This window comes from Bos javanicus, chromosome 19 (assembly GCF_032452875.1).
Source record: "Bos javanicus breed banteng chromosome 19, ARS-OSU_banteng_1.0, whole genome shotgun sequence".
Classification (NCBI taxonomy): domain Eukaryota; kingdom Metazoa; phylum Chordata; class Mammalia; order Artiodactyla; family Bovidae; genus Bos; species Bos javanicus.
Window position 1 is genome coordinate 47,001,537 of NC_083886.1, and position 22,099 is coordinate 47,023,635.

The window sequence follows — 22,099 nt, forward strand, 5'->3', positions numbered from 1 at the left end:
AAACACTTTACACTAAAAAAAAATCCACCAGTGATGGGAATTCCCTGGCAGTCCAGTGATAAGGACACCCCACTTTCACTGCTCAGGGCACAGGTTCAATTCCTGATGGGGGAACAAGATCCTGCAAGTTGCTTGGCCAAAAAATAACAATAATAATTTTTAAATTAAAAAAAAAAGTGAATGTTGGATTTCAAAAATGACAACATATTTGTTACTTTAATAATTTTCCCATTTTCTCTTACCAAAGATCTACATGCTGCTGCTGCTAAGTCACTTCAGTCGTGTCCGACTCTGTGTGACCCCATACACGGCAGCCCACCAGGCTGCCCTGTCCCTGGGATTCTCCAGGCAAGAACACTGGAGTGGGTTGCCATTTCCTTCTCCAGTGCAAGAAAGTGAAAAGTGAAAGTGAAGTCGCTCAGTTGTGTCCCACTCAGGGACCCCATGGCAGATAGTGCAAAATACATCAGAACTTAACACTTCATTCCGAATTTAGCAAAGGACCAAAACACTCTGCATTACTCATAAACAGCTGATGCTAATTCACTTGATTTCAAATCTATAGAGCACAAAGTTGCAATAAATTATTAGCACTTTTTGGCTTCATGGTTTAAAAAAAAGGAAGGAAAGAGGAAGAGAGGGAAGAAAGAAATCAGCTTATCAGATTCTTAGAGTAATTCAGCTCAGTTTTACTGAAATGATCTTTATATCTGCCCCGTGGATATATAAGGAAAAAATATAAGTCAAAATCAATGGCAATAAACTTTAACATAAAACAATTTAAAGGAGGAGAGACTGAGTTGCTCCTAAAATTCATATGGAAAAGGGCCAAGAAATGCCAAATGAAGAAAAATGAGTGGCTAACCCTACGAGATAGCAAGAATAATTTTTAAGCTATGGCAATTAAGACACTGGTAGTGGTGCACATACAGACAAATAGAACGATGAAACAGAAAAGAGTTCGGACTTAGAACGGATATAAAAGAGGTAGCATTACAGATCAGTGGGAAAAAGGATGGACTCAATACATGATATTCAGACAACTGGTTATATATATGGGAAAGATAAAATTAGCTTAATTCACACCAAACACAAAAATAAATTCCAGATGAATCAAACACCAAAATATGAAAAGCAAACCATTAAACCTTTTCAAAGAAAATCTTTCTGACTTCAAAGTGGGAAAAGATCTTAAAACATATAAGCACACTAATACACAGAGGTTAAAAATGGGTAGTTATAACTACAATAAAATTTAAATCTAAAACTCTACATACATGAAAAGATCATCACTAAACAGCTCAACAACAACAACAAAATGGGCAAAGGATATGCAAAGGTAATTCACAGAAGAGGAAACTCCAATAATCAATATGAAAAATGCTCAATCTCACTAGTAATTAGGGAAAATTGCAAATTTAAACAACAGTATTATTTTATACCTATCATATTGTAAAATTTAAAATATCTCAATATTAAGTGCTGGAGAGGACACAAGGAACAGGTAATCATACACTGTTGGTAAGAACACAAACTTGTATAACTAGGTAAAGATAAAGGTAACTGATTACCCAGCAATTCTATGTAGCAATTCTACAAACAGGGTATAGATCCATATCTCTAGACATATCCTAAAGAAATTCAACATACATATGCAAGGAGATATAGACAAAAAAGTATATTTCTGTATGTATGAGTATTTTCTCCTGTGCATACCAGAAGAAATAAAATTTGAAAACCACCTAAATTGTCCTCTAAGAAAACAGATAATTGCGGTATATTTACAAAATAGACTACTACACAATAAACAGACTTAACTAACTCTATATAATTCCAACATGACAATCTCAAATGAAAAAATTCAGGTTGCAGAAGGAGATACACAATATAACACCATTATATACATTTTTAAGACACACAAAACAATATATTGGTTAGGGACACAAACCTATATAGACGTGAACAGAAAGGATTTATACCAGCTTTAGACTAGTGGTTATTTCTGGGGGATTAAAAGATATAAAGCAAATATCACAATATGTAAATACTTTTACAACCTGGGCAGTGAGCACATGGATATAAGTATATAGCATACTTGAAATCTCTTAAGATATATATGACTTATTCTTGTTTAAAATGCACAGAGCTAGAAATAGTTACAGTCAAACAAGGACTATCTAGTTTGCATCATAAAAAAAATAAGTAGGAAATCATGACTTTGAATCACTAGGAAATTGAAGGCAATGTAAGGTGGGTCTCAGAGCCCATTCAAGGACACTGAATGATCAAGGACTTCATTACGAGATTTTCCCCTGATACACCGTAACCAGAGTATGGACCTTTCAGAATAGCATTACAGCAAGCACCTAGTGCACTGCCAACACAGCTGTTTCCAAGAGTTCACTGTTCCACCAATTCAGGAATTTCCAACAGTAAAATAATATACTTTCACCTTACACCTTTGCAGTCTGACTTAAACACTTATAAAGAATACCTTAATCATCAGTTCCTCTGGGTTTCACGGCCTCCCTGTCCATCACCGGCTCCCGGAGTTCACCCAGACTCGGGTCCATCGAGTCAGTGATGCCATCCAGCCATCATACATATATATAATTTTAAAACTGTCAATCAGTTTTATTGGCATTTTAAGTGTCTTCTAAAATATTGTCCAAGGGTGTGAAATCGGCCTATTAAGAGCGATTTTTGAGCTGAAGTAAGAGCCAAAAGATGGAATTTCTCCTTTTAGCATTAATTTTTCATTAAAAATCATGAGGTTCAATTTCTACCATATTATTTTCACAAATCATTGTTTTATACAAATAAAAATAAACCAGTAATTTAAAAAAAAAAAAGAAAGAAAGAAAGAAGCTATCTGATAGTGCTGTAAAGAGTTCAATGCTGTTTTCTAAAATGTACTGCCTTTGAAAATACTTAATAAAATCACAGGAGTGACACACAAAAACAGTAACTGTTGTACACAAGATTGCAAAACCCTGACTTAGAAATGGAACTAGGAGACTTTTAAAATTATTTGTTTTGACTTGTGGTACTGCCCATGAACTGTCCCTAATTTACCACGGTGTTCTAATCTGAAGGCTGGTCTTTAGTAAAGATGTCATTCACCCATAAAATGTTATAAATGGTTAGGTTTCTGGACTAGACTACAAGAGCTTTTTCAATATGCTAGCCTGACCCAGACCAACAGCCAGATGAGGTAAATTTCACTTCTAACATCTTTCTAAACCCTTTTCAACATCTAAGAGTGTTCTCTCCCTTCAATTCCTATTTAACGTCGTCTTGCTCCTATTTCTTAAAACAAATTACCTCCACCAGATATAAGGATTCATGAAGAAGACAATCCATTGGTTTTATTCTCCTTAACGCATGTATATTTTCAGAATGGGACTGCTAAATCTCCAATATGAGAGATGTCTAGTAATTTTAAAAGATAAGAGTACAGGGGACTTCCCTGGTGGTCCAGGGTCTAAGACTCGGTGCTCCCAAAGCAGGGGGCCCGAGTTCGATCCCCGGCCAGGGAACTAGACCCCACAAGTCGCAACTGAAAGCTCCTGCATGCCACAAATAAAACTCAGTTCAGCTAAATAAATAAATAAAATCTAAAAAAAAAAGAAGAGTACAGAAAAGTTCAGGCAATGTGGAAAGCCTATCTTCCTCCCTTTCCTTTTTCTTCAGGAGTGGTTTGAGTGGTAGTTTAAGGGACCTGGCATGTAACATGTGAGGAACGTCACTAAGGAGCCTCCCCCTACCTAGAGTCAGCTCTCCTTAGCTATAAAGGCTACATTTCAGATTCTTTTCTCTGCTTCTCATTCCATGATTCCAGAGCAGTTGCAACATTAAAGTTCTGAAAATCAGTGTGGGGGCCGGAGGCAGTGGCAGCCATTTGTACATGGAGGTCATTTATAAATAAGAGTCTACAGTCAATGTCAGTAATAAGAATTACAACGTTAGCATCTTGATTCATTACGAGCAAAAATTTAAAAGAGCTGAGAAAATCTATTACCTAATTGAATCTTTCGAAAAGCCAAAAGGAACCAGATATGTTTAAATTGATCGTATTATAAAATGTATCCAACTTGTCATTCCATATTTTTCTCATATGACAAATACAGTAAAACAATAAAGACAAAAATTATTTTCTTTCAGGTTCTTTACTTTTAAGATTAGGGGCTTCAAAGTAATTTAGGGATTAACCAAGTTCTGATGACCTTGGAGCTATATATTGAATAACATCACACAGTTTATTTTTCAGTTTCCCAGATGGACTAAATATGATGCTTTCTTTTTGGACAGCAAAAGCAAAGGAAAAGAAATACAGATTACTAATGCTATCATCAGCAACAGTGATACAACAAATCTTCAGTTATAGAGCGAACATAAATACCGTTTACAAGATGATGTCAGAATGCCAAAATTAACTAAACCAACCCAAAGCAGTAATAACTCAAGATAGCTTTTCTCCCACAAAGAGGAAATACAGAACCCATTTTAAGAGAATTACAAGGCTCACCCTATTTGTTAAACATGGATGGGTGGTTGTTAAGTTATGGCTACAGGAAGAGAAGACAAGACAATCTGAGATGGGCCAAAGGGGTTTAGATTTTCCAAAAGGTAGAAGGTAGTTTTAAAAAATTAAACTTTGACAGAGGCTCTAAAATGTTTTAGGTAAGAAGGTAAATCTACTCTTTATACCCTGTCAAGTAAATTGGGGAAGTGACCTGAGTTCAAATCCTAACCTTGCCTTTTGCGGGCTGTGAACCTGCAAGTTACTAAGCCCCTCTCTCAGAGTAAAACAAAGTTAATACTATTTACTTCGCAGGGAGGTTTTGTCCGGATTAAAGGAGATACATTTGTAGTTAAGCAATGGTACCTGAAATGTACTGACATGTGCCAGCCTAGAAGAGGGTCTCTAGCAGCATGCTCAAGGCCTGCTTCTGACCCCATTGTACCCTACCTTTTATCAGTGGCTAGAATGGAGGCACAGAAAGCAGGGTCATTAAACCTACTGATCTATGGATGAAACAACACTGGAACAGAGCACAACTGTGTTGCATAAAATGAAAGAATCAAAGAAACCTTCAATAGGCAGCAGAAACAGACCCCAAAAAAGTGAACTGCAAAGGGGATAAATGTAAGGTCTCACACTTAGGTTCAATAAAACAACTGCACAATACCTAGAATGTAGGGGTATGGTGGGGGCGGGGGGGGGGGGTGCTGATTTTAAAAGAACACTGGAGCTGTAACTGATTCTAAGTTCAGTATGGGTGGGCCAGGCTTCCCAGATGGCTCAATGGTAAAGAATCTGCCTGCCAATGCAGGAGATATGGGTTCAATTCCTAGGTAGGGAAGATCCCCTGGAGGAGGAAATAGCAGTCCACTCCAGTAGTCCTGCCTGAAAAATCCCATGGACAGATGAGCCTGGTGGGTTACAGTCCATAGAGTTGCAGAGAGTCAGACACTACTGAGCACTGAGCACTCAGTATGGGCCAAGAGTGTGATTTACTGCAGAAAAAAAAGCAAATTAGCCTGGATTAGTAATGGTATTGTCCAGCATCAGAGAATAATAGTTCAAGGAGATTCTTCACTGATCACCATGTTAGACTCTTGAGCACATTTTATCAATAGAAGAAACACTGACAAAAAAGAACATTTCCAAAGCAAAGTCACCTAAATCATGAAGGATTTAGAATAGAGGATATTTGAGAAATTGGGGATGTTTAATTTGCAAAAGAGAAAAATCTAAGGGAATATGTAACCTGTTTTCAAACAGCGAGGGAGTTATCACATGAAAAAGGAATTGTTTAGTTTTACAGTTTCAAACAGCAGAAATCATATGTATAAAAATTACATGGAACCCCATACAAAAAAGACTTTTCTAATATGACACTAAAATGGGCTAGCTTTATGGCGTAGCACCCTCTATCACTAAAGTATTAAGACAGAGATTAGATTCATTTCCAACAAAAATGTATTGAGCACCTTGGTCCCAGGCAGATACAAAGCACTGATGACGACAGTGAATACGAAACTAATATGGTCTCTGCTTTCGTGGAGAGCAAAGTCTAGCAGTGGAGACAAGTAATCACGCTAAAAAGTTTTAAATGTCAGATAAATCTCTAAGGAAAGGAATACAGTTCTTCAAGAACGTATGGAGAGGGGAGTTTGGGGGAGAATGGATACATGTATATGTGAGGCTGAGTCCCCTTGCTGTCTACCTGAAACTATCACAACATTGTTAATAGGCTATACTCCAATATAAAATAAAAAGTTTAAAAAGAGAGAGAAGAGCATATTAACACGGGATCTGACTTGGTATGGGATCAGAACAGGCCTCCCTTGAGTAGCTGAGTGATCTGTGAGTAGGAGGTAAACGGTTTCGAGCAGAACATCATAAAGAAAGAAACAGCACACGCAAAGTCCTTGTGATAAGAGGTTCAAGGATTGGAAAGGCTTATATAACCCAAGCATAGAGAGTAAGGCAGTGAGTAGAGATGTAGGAGCAGAACCACAAAGGGCCTTAAAGGCCCAGTTAAGGATTTGGTCTTCTCCCAAAAGTAATGAGATGCTACTAAAGGGGGGATTAAGTAGCAATTTGCATGGGAGAGAATAATCAATGTGGTGAATGGCATAAGGAGACCACTTGGGAGCTTCCTGCAGTAGTCCAGGCCAGAAATGATAGTGCTTCGGGAAAAGCAGGTAGAAATGAAGATGTAAAGAGGTGGATGGATAGACTGGAGAGATTTTTAGGATGTTAAAATGACAGAACCCATGTAACTAGTCCAGTGGGTGTTTGGATACAGTTTAAAGCAGCAATGCCCAAGCCAGATTCTTTGGCTCTAATAATTAATTCCCTTTTTTTTGGGGGGGGGGGCGTGGGGTGGGGACAGAACTCAGTGATGAATTTTACTTGGGGACAAAGGATATGGTGACGGAGAAGTATAAGGAATGACCCACTCCCCATCTGCCAGGCTTCTAACCTATATACATGGATGGATTGTGATGCCATTCACTGATATAGGAAACTGTAAAAATATTAGGTGGGATAAGACCATGGGTTTATTTGAACAAGATGAGTGTGAGGTGTCTTGGTTTTAAATAGTTTGGCATATTGATCCGGAATTTAAAGAACGGGTTTGGACTGGGAGTAAAACACTGAGTATCACTGGCATATAGACAGTAGTTGAAACTGGGCTTAGAAGAGACTGCCTAGGGAGAAAGCACAGACTGAGGAGACAGCCCTGAGGAACATCTGCATTGAATAACAGAGTAGAGGAGGGTGAGTCTGCAAAAGAGTGGTCTGACTAAAAACTGGAGGGAGGCTGAAGCCAAGGGAAGAGCGTTTTCCATGAAGGAGGCAACGGTCAACAATGTCAAACGCTGTTGAGACATCCAGCAAGACAAGGAATGAAAAACATCAATTAAGTTTAGAGGCATGTTTCACTGGGATGATGGGACCAGAAATCAGACTGCAGTGGGTTGAGGAATGAGTGGGAGAAAGGCAAATGGGAGACAAATACATAAGACAATTCTTGTCAAGATTCCTGGCTGTAAGGCGGGAAGAGAAAAGGTGACAGCTGTGGGGGTGAGATGGAAAAAGCCTGAGTTTGTTGTTAAAAGGGAGCAGGTGAACACACAGGAATGGGGTTCCTTAGAAGATGGGGAGAGACAGACTCTGAAGCACAGGTGGAGGGAGTTGTTGTGAAGGAAGTAGCTGCAGATAAAAGATAAGGCTGTGGGGAAAAGAAGAGAAAGAGACCTAATTAAATGACCTTTAACGTCTCTTCGCACTCTAGAATCTCCTGACTTACAACTGTGTTCAGGGAGTCTATTTGCATGTATGCATAACCTATGCAAACTTATTCAAATATTCCAGTAGAAATAAATCAGTCAAACACATCCTTATCCCCTAATGACGCAGTTAACGTCCCCAGGTTTATGACCAGTAATCTCTAGGCAGGATCCATCCCTCAGAGAGGTTTTTGCTCAACGCACACTGCAGTACAGCACAGAACCGGTCCTATCTCCCCTAGACAGACCCATACTACACCGCGATCTCATAGGCTAAAGGAGGAAGTAAAATTTAAAACCCTGAAACTACAACATACCCTACTGCATTCAAAACGACTGTCATTCATAAAAGCAAAACGTGACACCTCAAATCCATCCCCACTCCAAGCTCAAGGCATTTCTGCCTCAGCCGGCAGTGACACGTCCCCCTGATGGCCGAGGGTTAATAGCCAAAGTCATTTGCACCCCCCTCCTCCTTTCCCGAGACCTCTGATTGTGAACAACCAGGAATGGGGTTCCTAATGGTCCCTGTCACAGCCCCTGACCCAGTGGAGCGGACAGATGCCCCGCAGTTGTTCCAGAGAAGGCACCTAACAAGCCCTCCTCGTAAAAGGATGCGGAGAAACCCCTCGAGCCCTCCGACCCGGGCTGGGACGGCCACGAGCCTGAGACTACCCTAAGAAGCTAAGGGGACAAGCCCCAAGGGATGGAATGGGAGAATTAAAGGAGACCCGGGAGACCTGGGTTGCTAGGGGGTCTCCTCCCCTCGAGCTTCCTAAGGGGGAAGGAGTTTCTGAGGAGGGCTAGTCCCCTGCCACCACTCCCCACTTCCCACCTTCTCTGGCCTGCCGCCCCCTCCAACACCCCATTTGCTCAGACTCACTCCCCTCCCCTGAGGCCGTCTGGACCTCCCGTTGCCCGCGAGCCTGGCACCCCCGCCTCGAGCCACGGCTCCCGGGCCGGCACTCACCCGGCCCGCCATCTTCGCGGACACGTCCGGCTCCGTCGCTGCAGCTCGGCACTAGGCAGAGCCCGCCCCCGCCGCGCGCGCCCGCTGCCCGCCCTCGCGCAGGCGCGCAGCCGCCTTGACGCGCGCGCGCGCGCGCGCCCGGCCGCGTCCCCGGCGCCGGCGCCCCCGCTCCGCCGGACGCGCGCGGGTTCGGCGGCTGTCAGGGGCGGGCGGGGCGCCATTTTGGACTCGAGCTGCCGGGGGCGGTGGGGGCCAGTGACTGTCCATGTAGCACGTGTCTGCTGGTGACTTTCAGCAGGGCTCCTTTTGCCAATCTCATCACAGCTGGCTGTTTGCTCTGGACTATGTAGCAAGGATTTTGATACTTTTAACCATTGAGCTCCTGCTTATCTCTACCCTTTAATGACCTTTTAACTTTATGCTTCCAGACCCGCTTGGGTGAAAACGTACAGAACAGCCCCCAGCGCAGGTACTGGCCTTCCCCCTGGGAAGATCAGTGATGTGTAGCGGGTTCTGAGTTCAAGTTCTTTGTGAATTCAGGCTTTTCATTGTGGGCGCACTTGTTTCCTAGCACCTGGAAATGATCGACCTTGATGTTTACATTTAATTTGTTTTGCCTGGAAAGCTCAGATTTAAGATTTCATTCAAATGTATAGTGAATTGTGATAGTTTCTATGTCTTTATATAATTTTATTATTAAGTATGTTTATGTATAAAGGTAAGTTTATCTCTTAACAACCTTTTGTCATTTACCCGGTGTTCATTTTAGACAGTATAAATATGGAATTTGAATGAATTGTGCCTGAAATTCGGTCTTTTTTTTTTAAACCTTGAACGTCTTCTGTCTACCACAATATTTCCTCAGAACAGGTAATAATAACAGCGCTCTGTAAGAAGAGAGATTCTCCCAAATAGGGACTCTGATGCTTTTATGTCTCCACTATATTTCTCTTTATATTTACACAAGACAATAAGAAATGATGTCTTAACTTTTTCACAGTTAATTAGACCACTGTGCCGTGCTACCTCCCTTCATAGTTAATTAGAAGAAATAGTTTTTTCCAACTTGAGGAAAGGAAAGAATTATAAGAGCTGGCCATGCTTTAGCGACTTGAAACAGAGAACCAATAACAATAAGTTTGTGGGGGATGGGAGGGCAGAAGAAAAAAATCAGGTGAGTGTCATAAACTTTCACACTGCACTTGAGAACCAGACTGTGCTCTTGGACAAATTAGATGTTAACTAATCATCGGTAGATCAGAGAGTTCATCAAGAAACACAGGGAACTGGTTGAACTCTGACCTATTAACTTGGAAAAACTATAAAAATAGTTAGAATTGACTCGGGAGTCAGAAGTCTTAGATTCTCGTACTTTTCCTTGCTCTGCTACTCTCTCCCCGTCTTTGAGCCCCATGTTCCTTATTTAGGAAGTGAGAGGTATAATTCAATGAGCTTAACAGGTTGTTTTGCATTTTTTGATACTTTGAATGTATAAATCAAAGACATTTTGCCAAAATGATTACCAGATCCAAAAGATGACATTGGCTGTCAGTACACTGATCTGGTGTTATTTTCAAGGCGGGAGAATAAGCAACTGTATTTATATATGCCACTGCTGTGTTGTCTTGTTTTGCTGGGTAAGCTAGATTGCAAGTGAAAATGTCTTCAGTCTCTCCAACAAGGAGCAGTGTTTCTCATCTAGGAAAGATAGTCTTGCTGGATGCTTGGAAAGGTTCCTGTGTGTCAGCTTGCAAGCATATGTACCCATGATAGGGGGTTCTTTGTATCCTCTGACAAAGGGTATCAATTCACGGGACTCATGTGCACAGCTCTCTGCAGGGTCCACCAAAGAAATAACAGGCAGACATGAGCTCCTGTCCTTGAGGTGCTTAGCCTCCAGCAGGGGAGTGAGGGTTCTGAGATATCACTCCAGGTTGTCACATGTCTGTGCATTCCATCTGTGCCTTGCTCTAATATTCCAGGGTCATCCTAGAAACAGTGGGACTGTTGGTGATTCTGCGTCACCTTCTGAGCAATCCTTGCAATCAGGGTTGATAGGCAGCCCACATTTTTTCTGCCCCAAATCCATTCCCCTTTTTTTCTGGTCACAGGTACTTGGGTTCACGTAGCCTCAAAAGCATTGTCAGACAAAGTACCCAGCACTCCCCTGGCCTGGGAAGGATCACAAAACCCAGACTCAGTCAGTCAGATGCTCTCTCTCCCAACCAACTAGAATCTTGACCATCCTGAGGAAGAAAGACAGAAAAAAGCAAGAGTTGATTTACCCCAATGGTGATATCCTGAAAAGGCCATCTGCTTGATTATCTAGCCCCCTGGAATTTACCTGATTTCTTTTTTTTTTTAATAAAGCACCAGTCTCTTATTTTATGTTTTAATTTATTTTTATTTTTGGCTGTGCTGGGTCTTTGTTGCTGCTAGCAGGCTTTCTCTAGTTGCAGCAAGTGGAGGCTACTCTTCATTGCAGTGTTCTGGCTTCTCATTGCGATGGCTTCTCTTGTGGAGAACGGGCACTAGGTGCTCGGGCTTCAGTAATTGCTCCATGACATGTGGGATCTTCTTGGACCAGGGATCAAACATGTGTACCCTGCACTGGCAGGCAAATTCTTAATCATGTGACCACCAGTGACATCCCACCTGATTTCTGTCTTTGGTAAAATCTGTTTGTCTCTCTTTGTCTTGATTTCTGTTACTTAGTCTTTCCTCTCCTCAAAAGCAAAAAACAAAATCTCCATCAGCTTGTCATTGATTCCTGAAACTCTTTTAATATGCTTTCCTTTCAATGAGAAACTAGGTATGACAGCTTACAATGATTTAAATTTAACCTACAATGTAAATAACTAAGGTAAATTTCTAAGGTCTAGGGGGCTTTTTCAGGTGAGAGGAGGTGGGAGAGAGGACTAGGGATAGGCTCAGAGAGGAAAGGGGGACCAGGTACCTGAAGGGTGAGAAGAGAAGATGTCATGCTGAAGTGCAGGTAGCGATACCCAAGATAGAGAACAGTGAGGTAAGTGGGGAGAAGGTCAGCTCTTGCTGATCGGCTACTCTCTGGCCCACCGTGATGGTTAATTTTACATATTAACTTGGCTGGGCCATGGTGCCTGGATACTTGGTCAAACGTCATTCTAAATGTTTCCATGAGGGTACTTGGTGACGAGATCTACATTTAAATCAGTGGACTTTGAGTAAGATAGCTCTCCATACTGTGGATGAACCTCATCTAATCAACTAAAAGCCTGAATAGAACAAAAGGCTCATATCCACTTAAAAAGAATTCTCCAGTGGAATGCCTTTGGACTTGAATGGCAGCTCTTTCCTGAATCTCCAGTTTTCCAGTGTCTCCCATCAGATTTTTGGACTTGCCAAGCCTCTGGCATCACATGAGTCAATTTCTTAAAATAAATCTCCCTATATATACACAGCCTGTTGGTTCTGTTTCTCTGGAGAAGCCTGACTAATACACCATGTTTCCTGCTGATAACGAGAAAGTGATTCCAAACTCTTACGCTGTAAACTTGGTATTACTCATTGCTCCCTGATAGGTAACCAGCATTTAGAGGTGGAGGCCTGATTCAAAGTTTTGGAGACTCCATGAATATATATACATATTTAATTTTCTGGATTTTGGCGTGGGCGTGGGGGCGCTGTGCTGGGTCTTCATTGTTGCGTGGGCTTTTCTCTAGTTGTGGAGATGGCATGCTGCTCTCTAGTTGTCGTGTGAGGGCTTCTCGGTGGCTTCTCTTGTTGCAGAGCATAGGCTCTAGGGCACTCAGGCTTCAGTGGTTGCAGCACTCAGGCTCGATAGTCGAGGTTCCCAAGCTCTAGAGTACACGGGCATCATTGCTTCATGGCATGTGGGATCATCCCAGACCAGCGATCGAACCTGTGTCTCCTGCATTGGCAGGTGGATTCTTTACCACTGAGCCACCAGGGAAGCCCCTCCATGGATATAATTCTATGTTCAAATTATGTCCAGTTAAACAACACTTAATAATTGCTTCCTTAGAATGGGACTGAGTAACTTTCGGACATTGTGGTTGTAGCAGTGATGCTAACAACTTAACCAGGGGGAAATAAACATGTTCTGTGTTTTGAGGAATGAGAGCAATAGTGAGTTACATAAAGTGAACTGATGCTCTGTTATCCAGTTTCTTTAACAAAGAATGTGCTGTTTTGCTGATTTCCACATTAGTTAAGGGAAAACTAACTTTAGTCTGGAATCCTGGGGCTAAACAAATGGCACTGGGGACAGAAAGGAGTTTTTAGTCACATCAAGGTGTGGGTTTCAGAGATCTTCCAACAGGACTGTATGCAGGTGTTTTGGGGAACAGCGCTGTGCAATGTGACTGTCAGAAGCTATCTTCAGGGTGTGTGTGTGTTTGTGTGTGTGTGTGTGACAGAAAGAAGGACCTACACTGCCCCCTTGCACAAGAAATAGATCCTTGTGAAGCAGACAAAGGTGAATTTCATAAAACTTTTGATACCCTTCCCTCTACAGCTCCTCCTTTCTTTCCCAAGTACTTTCAGTATTAGTAACATAATAACATTCCTCCTTTCAGGACTGTATGCAGTTTAGGAGAATATTGCCAGGAAAGCAATAAAGAAACAAATCTCTAAGGGCAAAATTTCGGAGACTGTAACATCTTCTTGTGGATAGTGATCTTTATTCTTGCCCCTCCAATCATAGCCCATCAGTCAGCCCCCCATGTCCTCAGTCCAGGCTTTCAGGAAGCCTTGTTGAAAACTTCCTATTATGGCCCCATCATAGCCAATTTTAGGAAGATGAAGTCGCCATCTGTTTGTTTTCTGTCAGAGAAACCTATTTCTCAAAATGATGGATAAGGCTAGAGAACAGAACAAAATGGAGAAAGGATACAGAGTTTTCAGAGAAAGGAAGACCAGCTGATGCAATGCAGCATTTTAACTGCAGTCAGGTGTTTTTTATTGCTGGTTTCTTTTTTTTTTTTTTTTTGATGAATAAGTCTTTTCTCTTTGGAGGATCAAGGACAAACACCTAGAGTCACAAAAAATCAATTCATTCTGGAAAGTCTGAGTGGGCAGGAGAGATGATAGGATCCTCCTTGGAAAGGGATGAACGTTGCTATGGAAACCAGCCATCCTTCATTGCAAGCCCCAGTGCACTTGCCAGGCTGCCTAACCCTGCATAATAACAACATGGGTCCAGAGAGGTGCCTGCATCTCTGGGAAAAGGAATCATTCAGACACTGGGGTCTGATGAGTTTTTATGCATCTTGAAGAAAAGGAACTTACAGTCTCCTGGGCGGAGCTGAGTTGCCTAGAACCTTGAGACGCCAAAGACCCAAGACCCACAAACCATATTGTTGTTGTTTAGTACTGAGTCGTGTCCGACTCTTTTGTGACCCCATAGACTGTAGCCCTCCAGGCTCTTCTGTTTATCAGATTTTTCTAGGCAGGAATACTGGAGTGGATTGCCACTTCCTTCTCCCGGGATCTTCCTGACCCAGGGATCGAACCCAAATTTCCTGTATTGCAGATGGGTTCTTTACCACTGAGCCACTGGAGAAACCCCACAAATTACATCGGAGATGACTGTATTGTCTCCAGAGGGCTCCTGAGAAAAACTGAAGGTGTGTCTTAAGATTTCATCTAAGGGAGAGTTTCTGGAGAAGTTTGTTTCCAGGGTAAGGAATATGTATAGCAGGGCTTTTCAAGGGAGGGAGAAGACATCTCTTGAGCAGGATCATGACCAGAACAGAGGGATAAGTTTAGTGATACTGGGGGAAGGTGGTCCAGGAATACTGTGTTACATTTAAACTCTCTAAACGTAAATTTTTTCATGTGAGAATTAAACAACTTTCACATAGTACCGAATACATTCAAGCACCTGACCCAGCAGTTATACGGCAGATGTGAACTACCACTACCAAGAGTGCTGGAACTAATACTAATCACACTATTAACCAATTTTAAAGTCTAACGGGGGTGGCGTGGGGAGCTATCTCCAAATAAGATATTTCTCTGGGTGAAATTATCCCTCTGCTTCTCCCAAGAGCACTTTGTACTTTTCCATGCTGTACAAATAACACTGAAGAGAGACGTGTATTCTATTAAGGAAAAAAACCCCACTCAACCATTACTGTCATAAGCAATTTATGGAGTTGCCACAGTTTGTGTTTATTAAATTTCCCTGAGCAGCAATCATGATTTCTATTATACTTTCTTCCTAATTGTCAAAATTTTGTATTTTTTAAAAAAGTAAGTTGAGTTTTGCATCATAAAGTTAGCACAACATTTTCTCTCAATCTTAAAATGTCATAACCTCAACTCGTGAATACAATCACTAGTAAGTTGGGTCTCTTTCCCTTCTAGCCTCTTCCCATATATTTTCTTGCAGGATTTCACTTCCCCAACCAGGGATTGAACCCAACCAGGCTATGGCAGTGAAAGTGCTGAATCCTAACCACTAGACCACCAGGGGACTTGCCCCATATGTATTCTTATTTAAAAAAATATATATATATATACCTCTTCCTTGCCCAACAATGGGGTTATATTCCAATAAACTCATCATACATTGAACATATCATAAGTTAAAAATGGATTTATTAATAATATGCCTTGCCTACCAAACATCATAGCTTAGCCTAGCCTACTTTAAATTAAAAGATGCTTTTAATTTGAAAAGATGCTTTTAATGAAATCAAAAGACACTTGCTCCTTGGAAGAAAAGCTATGACAAACCTAGACAAGGTATTAAAAGGCAGATACATCACTTTGCTGACAAAAGTCCGTATAGTCAAAGCTATGGTTTTTCCAGTAGTCATGTACAGATGTGAGAATTGGACCATAAAGAAGGCTGAGCACCAAAGAATTGGTGTTTTCGAATTGTGCTGCTGGAGAAGACTCTTGAGAGTCCCTTGAGCAAGGAGATCAAACCAATCAATCCTAAAGGAAATCAACCTTGAATATTCACTTGAAGCACCGATGCTGATATTGAAGCTCCAATACTTTGGCCACCTGATACGAAATGCTGACTCACTGGAAAAGATCCTGATGCTGGGAAAGATTGGGGGCAGGAGGAGAAGGGGACGACAGAGGATGAGATGGTTGAATGGCATCACTGACTCAATGGACATGAGTTTGAACAAACTCTGCGAGGTAGTGAAGGATAGGGAAGCCTGGCATGCTGCAGTCCATGAGATCGAAGAAATGGACATGACTGAGCGACTGAACAACAACAGCTTACTTTAAACATGCTCAGAATACTTACATTAGCCTACATTTGGGCAAAAACATATAACACAAAACCTGTTTTGAAATACGGTGTTGACTATCTCATGGAATTTATTGGCTACTGCACTAGAAGTGAAAAATAAAATGGTTGTATGGGTACAGAATGATTTTAGGTGTACAGCTGCTTACCCTCGTGAATGTGTGGCTGACCATAGAACTTGTGAGACCTGGGGGGATTGATGTTAGATGAATTTGCCCAAATGGATAACATATCCCTGGCCCAGGAAAAGATCAAAATCCAAAATTTTAGGTATGGTTCTTCTGAATTAATACTGATTCCCTATCATATAAAGTCAAAACATTGTCAGACCATTGTAAACTGGGGACTGCCTACTTACATATATGAAGCATATAGATATGTATGAAGCATATATATAATATATATAAAGATATGTGTGTATATGTATCTATATAGTTGTAGACCTTTAGCAATTGAGTGCCATACAGGCTAGGACTCTGGATGCAGCTCTTGTGAAAATAATGCATTTTCTCCAGTTGTGAGCACTGGAGGCAAAAAGCTACCAGCCTAAACATTCCTTCCATAGGCACAAACAGTGGTAGGTAAAAAAATCTAATCTTTGCTATTTCATCATTTTTTCAGCTTATGATAATTCCATTCAAATAAACAAACTGAATAGTTGACGGCAAAACCACTTTACATCTTTTCTTGCAAGTTATCAGGACACAAGTTGCTCATTCTTAGTACAGGAAATAAAAATATTAGTAAACATTTGGGGGGAAATAAACCAAGTAACCAAAGAACTGAAAATTAAACCAACATAAGACACCTTTTTTGGTTATCAAATTGGAAAAGAAAACAAAGACACTAAAACCCCTCCTTTTAAAAAGAACTTACCAGATAATAAAGCAAGTTCGGCTTTCACTTGGTTGATGGGAATGGAAATGTGTATAATCTATTCAGAATAGTTTGGCAAGTAATATATATCAAGATCCTTAAAAATCTTAATGTTTTGATGTAGTGATTTCACTGTTGGAAATTTTTTTTTAACTAGGAAAAAATGTAGAAAAGGGAAAAAAAAGATGTTCACTACAGCATAATCCATAAGAGAAAAGCTTTAAAAAATCTAAATATTGAACTATGATGAAATAAAAATTTGTAGTTCTAAGGCAAGTCAAAGGAAATTTAAGCATAGAAAATTTTCTCTGCCCTTTCGCCTCCTCTCTCCCCTTTACTGTGGATTGTGTAGCTGCATTAAAGTAAAGTGAAAGTGAAGTTGCTCAGTCGTGTCTGACTTTTGTGACCCCATGGACTGTAGCCTACCAGGCTCCTCAGTCCATGGGATTTTCCAGGCAAGAATACTGAAGTGGGTTGCCATTTCCTTCTCCAGGGGATCTTCCTGACCCATGGATCGAACCCAGGTCTCCAGCATTGTAGGCAGACGCTTTACCGTCTGAGCTACCAGGGATTAGGCATGCATCAAACCTCCTTATTAACAGAAATACCTGCTCAACCATAAACAGCAACAGTCTCCTAGCATCACCAAGACTATGCCTTAGAAGATAACCTGTCTACTAATTTAGTAACGGGTGATGGTGACCCATGACCCGCTAATTCCTTTGTCCATGTAAACCTGGGTTGTGTAAACTTTTAATATCATTTAATGTACAGCCCTCTGTCTCTGTCTCAAGTATCAGGGCTTCCCTGATAGCTCAGTTGGTAAAGAATCCGCCTGCAATGCAGGAGACCCCAGTTCAATTCCTGGGTCAGGAAAATCCCCTGGAGAAGGGATAGGCTACCCACTCCAGTATTCTTGGGCTTCCCTTGTGGCTCAGCTGGTAAACAATCCGCCTGCAATGTCGGAGACCTGGGTTCGATCCCTGGGTTGGTAAGATCCCCTGGAGAAGGGAAAGGCTGGCACAGGAATGGCAGCTGCGCGGTTGAGAGGAGGTACCCCACCTCCAAGGTAAGGAGCAGCGGCTGCGCTTTGCTGGAGCAGCCATAAAGAGATACCCCACGTCCAAGGTAAGAGAAACCCAAGTAAGATGGTAGGCGCTGAGAGAGGTCATCAGAGGGCAGACAGACTGAAACCACAATCACAGACAACTAGCCAATCTGATCACACGGACCACAGCCTTGTCTAACTCAATGAAACTAAGCCATGCTTTGTGGGGCTACCCAAGACAGACGGGTCATAGTGGAGAGGTCTGACAGAATGTGGCCCACTGGAGAAGGGAATGGCAAACCACTTCAGTATTCTTGCCTTGAGAACCCCATGAACAGCATGAAAAGGCAAAAAGATAGGACACTGAAAGATGAACTCCCCAAGTCGGTAGGTGCCCAATATGCTACTGGAGATCAGTGGAGAAATTACTCCAGAAAGAATGAAGGGATGGAGCCAAAGCAAAAACAACACCCAGATGTAGATGTGACTGCTGATAGAAGCAAGGTCCGACGCTGTAAAGAGCAATATTGCATAGGAACCTGGAATGTTAGCTCCATGAATCAAGGTAAATTGGAAGTGGTCAAACAGGAGATGGCAAGAATGAACATCAACATTCTAGGAATCAGCGAACTCAAATGGACTGGAATGGATGAATTTAACTCAGATGACTATTATATCTACTACTGTGGGCAAGAATCACTTAGAAGAAATTGAGTAGCCATCAGAGTCAACAAAAGAGTCCTAAATGCAGTGCTTGGATGCAATTTCAAAAATGACAGAATGATCTCTGTTCGTTTCCAAGGCAAAGCATTCATTATTACGGTAATCCAAGTCTATGCCCCGACCAGTAACGCTGAAGAAGCTGAAGTTGAATGGTTCTATGAAGACCTACAAGACCTTTCAGAACTAACACCCAAAAAAGATGTCCTTTTCTTTATAGGGGACTGGAATGCAAAAGTAGGAAGTCAAGAAACACCTGGAGTAACAGGCAAATTTGGCCTTGGAATACAGAATGAAGCAGGGCAAAACGCTAACAGAGTTTTACCAAAACACACTGGTCATGGCAAACGCCCTCTTCCAACAACACAAGAGAAGACTCTACACATGGACGTCACCAGATGGCCAACACCAAAATCAGATTGATTATATTCTTAGTCAAAGATGGAGAAGCTCATTACAGTCAGCAAAAGCAAGACTGGGAGCTGACTGTGGCTCAGATCATGAACTCCTTATTGCCAAATTCAGACTGAAATTGAAGAAAGTAGGGAAAACCACTAGACCATTCAGGTATGACCTAAATCAAATCCCTTATGATTATACAGTGGAAGTGAGAAATAGATTTAAGGGACTAAATCTGATAAATCTGATAGACAGTGCCTGATGAACTATGGATGGAGGTTCGTGACATTGTACAGGAGACAGGGATCAAGACAATCCCCAAGAAAAAGAAATGCAAAAAAGCAAAATGGCTCTCTGAGGAGGCCTTACAAACAGCTGTGAAAAGAAGAGAAGCCAAAAGCAAAGGAGAAAAGGAAAGATATGCCCATTTGAATGCAGAGTTCCCAAGAATAGCAAGGAGAGATAAGAAAGCCTTCCTCAGTGATCAATGCAAAGAAATAGAGGAAAACAACAGAATGGGAAAGACTAGAGATCTCTTCAAGAAAATTAGAGATACCAAGGGAACATTTCATGCAAAGATGGGCTCAATATAGGACAGAAATGGTTGGACCTAGCAGAAGATATTAAGAAGAGGTGGCAAGAATACACAGAAGAACTGTACAAAAAAGATCTTCACGACTGATATAATCCCAATGGTGTGATCACTCACCTAGAGCCAGACATCCTGGAATGTGAAGTCAAGTGGGCCTTAGAAAGCATTACTACGAACAAAGCTAGTGGAGGTGATAGAATTCCAGTTGAGCTCTTCCAAATCTTAAAAGATGATGCTGTGAAAGTGCTGCAGTCGACATGTCAGCAAATTTGGAAAACTCAGCAGTGGCCACAGGACTGGAAAAGTTTTCATTCCAATCCCAAAGAAAGGCAATGCCAAAGAATGCTCAAACTACCACACAATTGCACTTATCTCACATGCTAGTAAAGTAATGCTCAAAATTCTCCAAGCCAGGCTTCAGCAATACGTGAACCGTGAACTTCCAGATGTTCAAGCTGGTTTTAGAAAAGGCAGAGGAACCAGAGATCAAATTGCCAACATCCGCTGGATCATCAAAAAAACGAGAGTTCCCGAAAAACATCTATTTCTGCTTTATTGACTATGCCAAAGCCTTTGACTGTGTGGATCACAATAAACTGTGGAAAATTCTGAAAGAGATGGGAATACCAGACCACCTGACCTCTTGAGAGACCTGTATGCAGGTCAGGAAGCAACAGTTAGAACTGGACATGGAACAATAGACTGGTTCCAAATAGGAAAAGGAGTATGTCAAGGCTGTATACTGTCACCCTGCTTATTTAACTTATATGCAGAGTACATCATGAGAAACACTGGACTGGAAGAAACACAAGCTGGAATCAAGATTGCCGGGAGAAATATCAATAACCTCAGATATGCAGATGACACCACCCTTATGGCAGAAAGTGAAGAAGAACTAAAGAGCCTCTTGATGAAAGTGAAAGAGGAGAGTGAAAAAGTTGGCTTAAAGCTCAACATTCAGAAAACTAAGATCATGGCATCAGGACCCATCACTTCATGGCAAATAGATGGGGAAACAGTGGAAACAGTGGCTGACTTTATTTTTCTGGGCTCCAAAATCACTGCAGATGGTGACTGCAGCCATGAAATTAAAAGACGCTTACTCCTTGGAAGGAAAGTTATGACCTACCTGCTGCTGCTGCTAAGTCGCTTCAGTCGTGTCCGACTCTGTGGGACCCCACAGATGGCAGCCCACCAGGGACACCATCCCGCTGTCCCTGGGATTCTCCAGGCAAGAACACTGGAGTGGGTTGCCATTTCCTTCTCCAATGCATGAAAGTGAAGTCGCTCAGTAAGTGTCCGACTCTTCATGACCCCATGGACTACAGCCTACCAGGCTCCTCCATCCATGGGATTTTCCAGGCAAGAGTACTGGAGTGGGTTGCCATTGCCTTCTAGACAGCATATTAAAAAGCAGAGACATTACTTTGCTAACAAAGTTCCATCTAGTTAAGGCTATAGTTTTTCCAGTGGTCATGTATGGATGTGAGAGTTGGACTGTGAAGAAAGCTGAGTGCTGAAGAATTGATGGTTTTGAACTGTGGTGTTGGAGAAGACTTTTGAGAGTCTCTTGGACTGCAGGGAGATCCAACCAGTCCTTTCCAATGGAGAGCAGTCCTGGGTGTTCATTGGAAGGAATGATGCTAAAGCTGAAACTCCAATACTTTGGCTACCTGATGTGAAGAGTTGACTAATTGGAAGACTCTGATGCTGGGAGGGATTGGGGGCAGGAGGAGAAGGGGACGACAGAGGATGAGATGGCTGGATGGCATCACTGACTCGATGGACGTGAGTCTGAGTGAACTCAGGAGTTGATGATGGACAGGGAGGCCTGGCGTGCTGCAATTCATGGGGTCACGAAGAGTTGGACACAACTGAGCGACTGAACTGAACTGAATACAGTCATTGGGCTTCCCTGATGGCTCAGGCCAGTAAAGTATCTGCCTGCAATGCAGGAGACCTGGGTTTGATCCCTGGGTTGGGAAGATCCCCTGGAGGAGAACATAGCAACCTATTCTAGTATTCTTGCCTGGAAAATCCTCATGAACAGAGGAGCCTGGTTAGCTACAGTCCAAGGGGTTCCAAAGAGTAGGGAGGACTAACTGAGCGACTAAGCACAGCACAGCACAGCATACAGTCATTAGGGCTTCCCCGGTGGTGCTAGTGGCAAAGAACCCACCCACCTGTGCAAAAGACATAAGAAATGTGGGTTCGATCCCTGGGTTGGGAAAATCCCCTGGAGGAGGAAATGGCAACCCACTCAAGTATTTTTGCCTGGAGAATTCCATGGACAGAGGAGCCTAGCGGGCTGTCCATAGGGTCGCAGAGTCAGACACGACTGAACCGACTTAGCACACATGCACATACTTTGTGACCAGGAAAGTATTAGGTTAAAAAGATTAAGATGTTATACAG

The 22,099-nt window shown here is 42.0% G+C and overlaps 1 protein-coding gene across 2 annotated transcripts in view; it reads right to left on the reverse strand.

The window, feature by feature from the left end:
• The window catches only part of NSF (N-ethylmaleimide sensitive factor, vesicle fusing ATPase), a 150,543-nt gene extending 141,659 nt beyond the window's left edge, over nucleotides 1–8,884 (reverse strand). For both annotated transcript variants that reach the window (XM_061392196.1, XM_061392195.1), the window contains exon 1: nucleotides 8,777–8,884. In XM_061392196.1, coding sequence (XP_061248180.1) covers nucleotides 8,777–8,788 — 12 coding nt within the window. In that variant the 5' untranslated portion in view covers nucleotides 8,789–8,884. The remainder of the gene's footprint in view (nucleotides 1–8,776) is intronic.
• Between the last annotated feature and the right edge of the window lie 13,215 nt (nucleotides 8,885–22,099).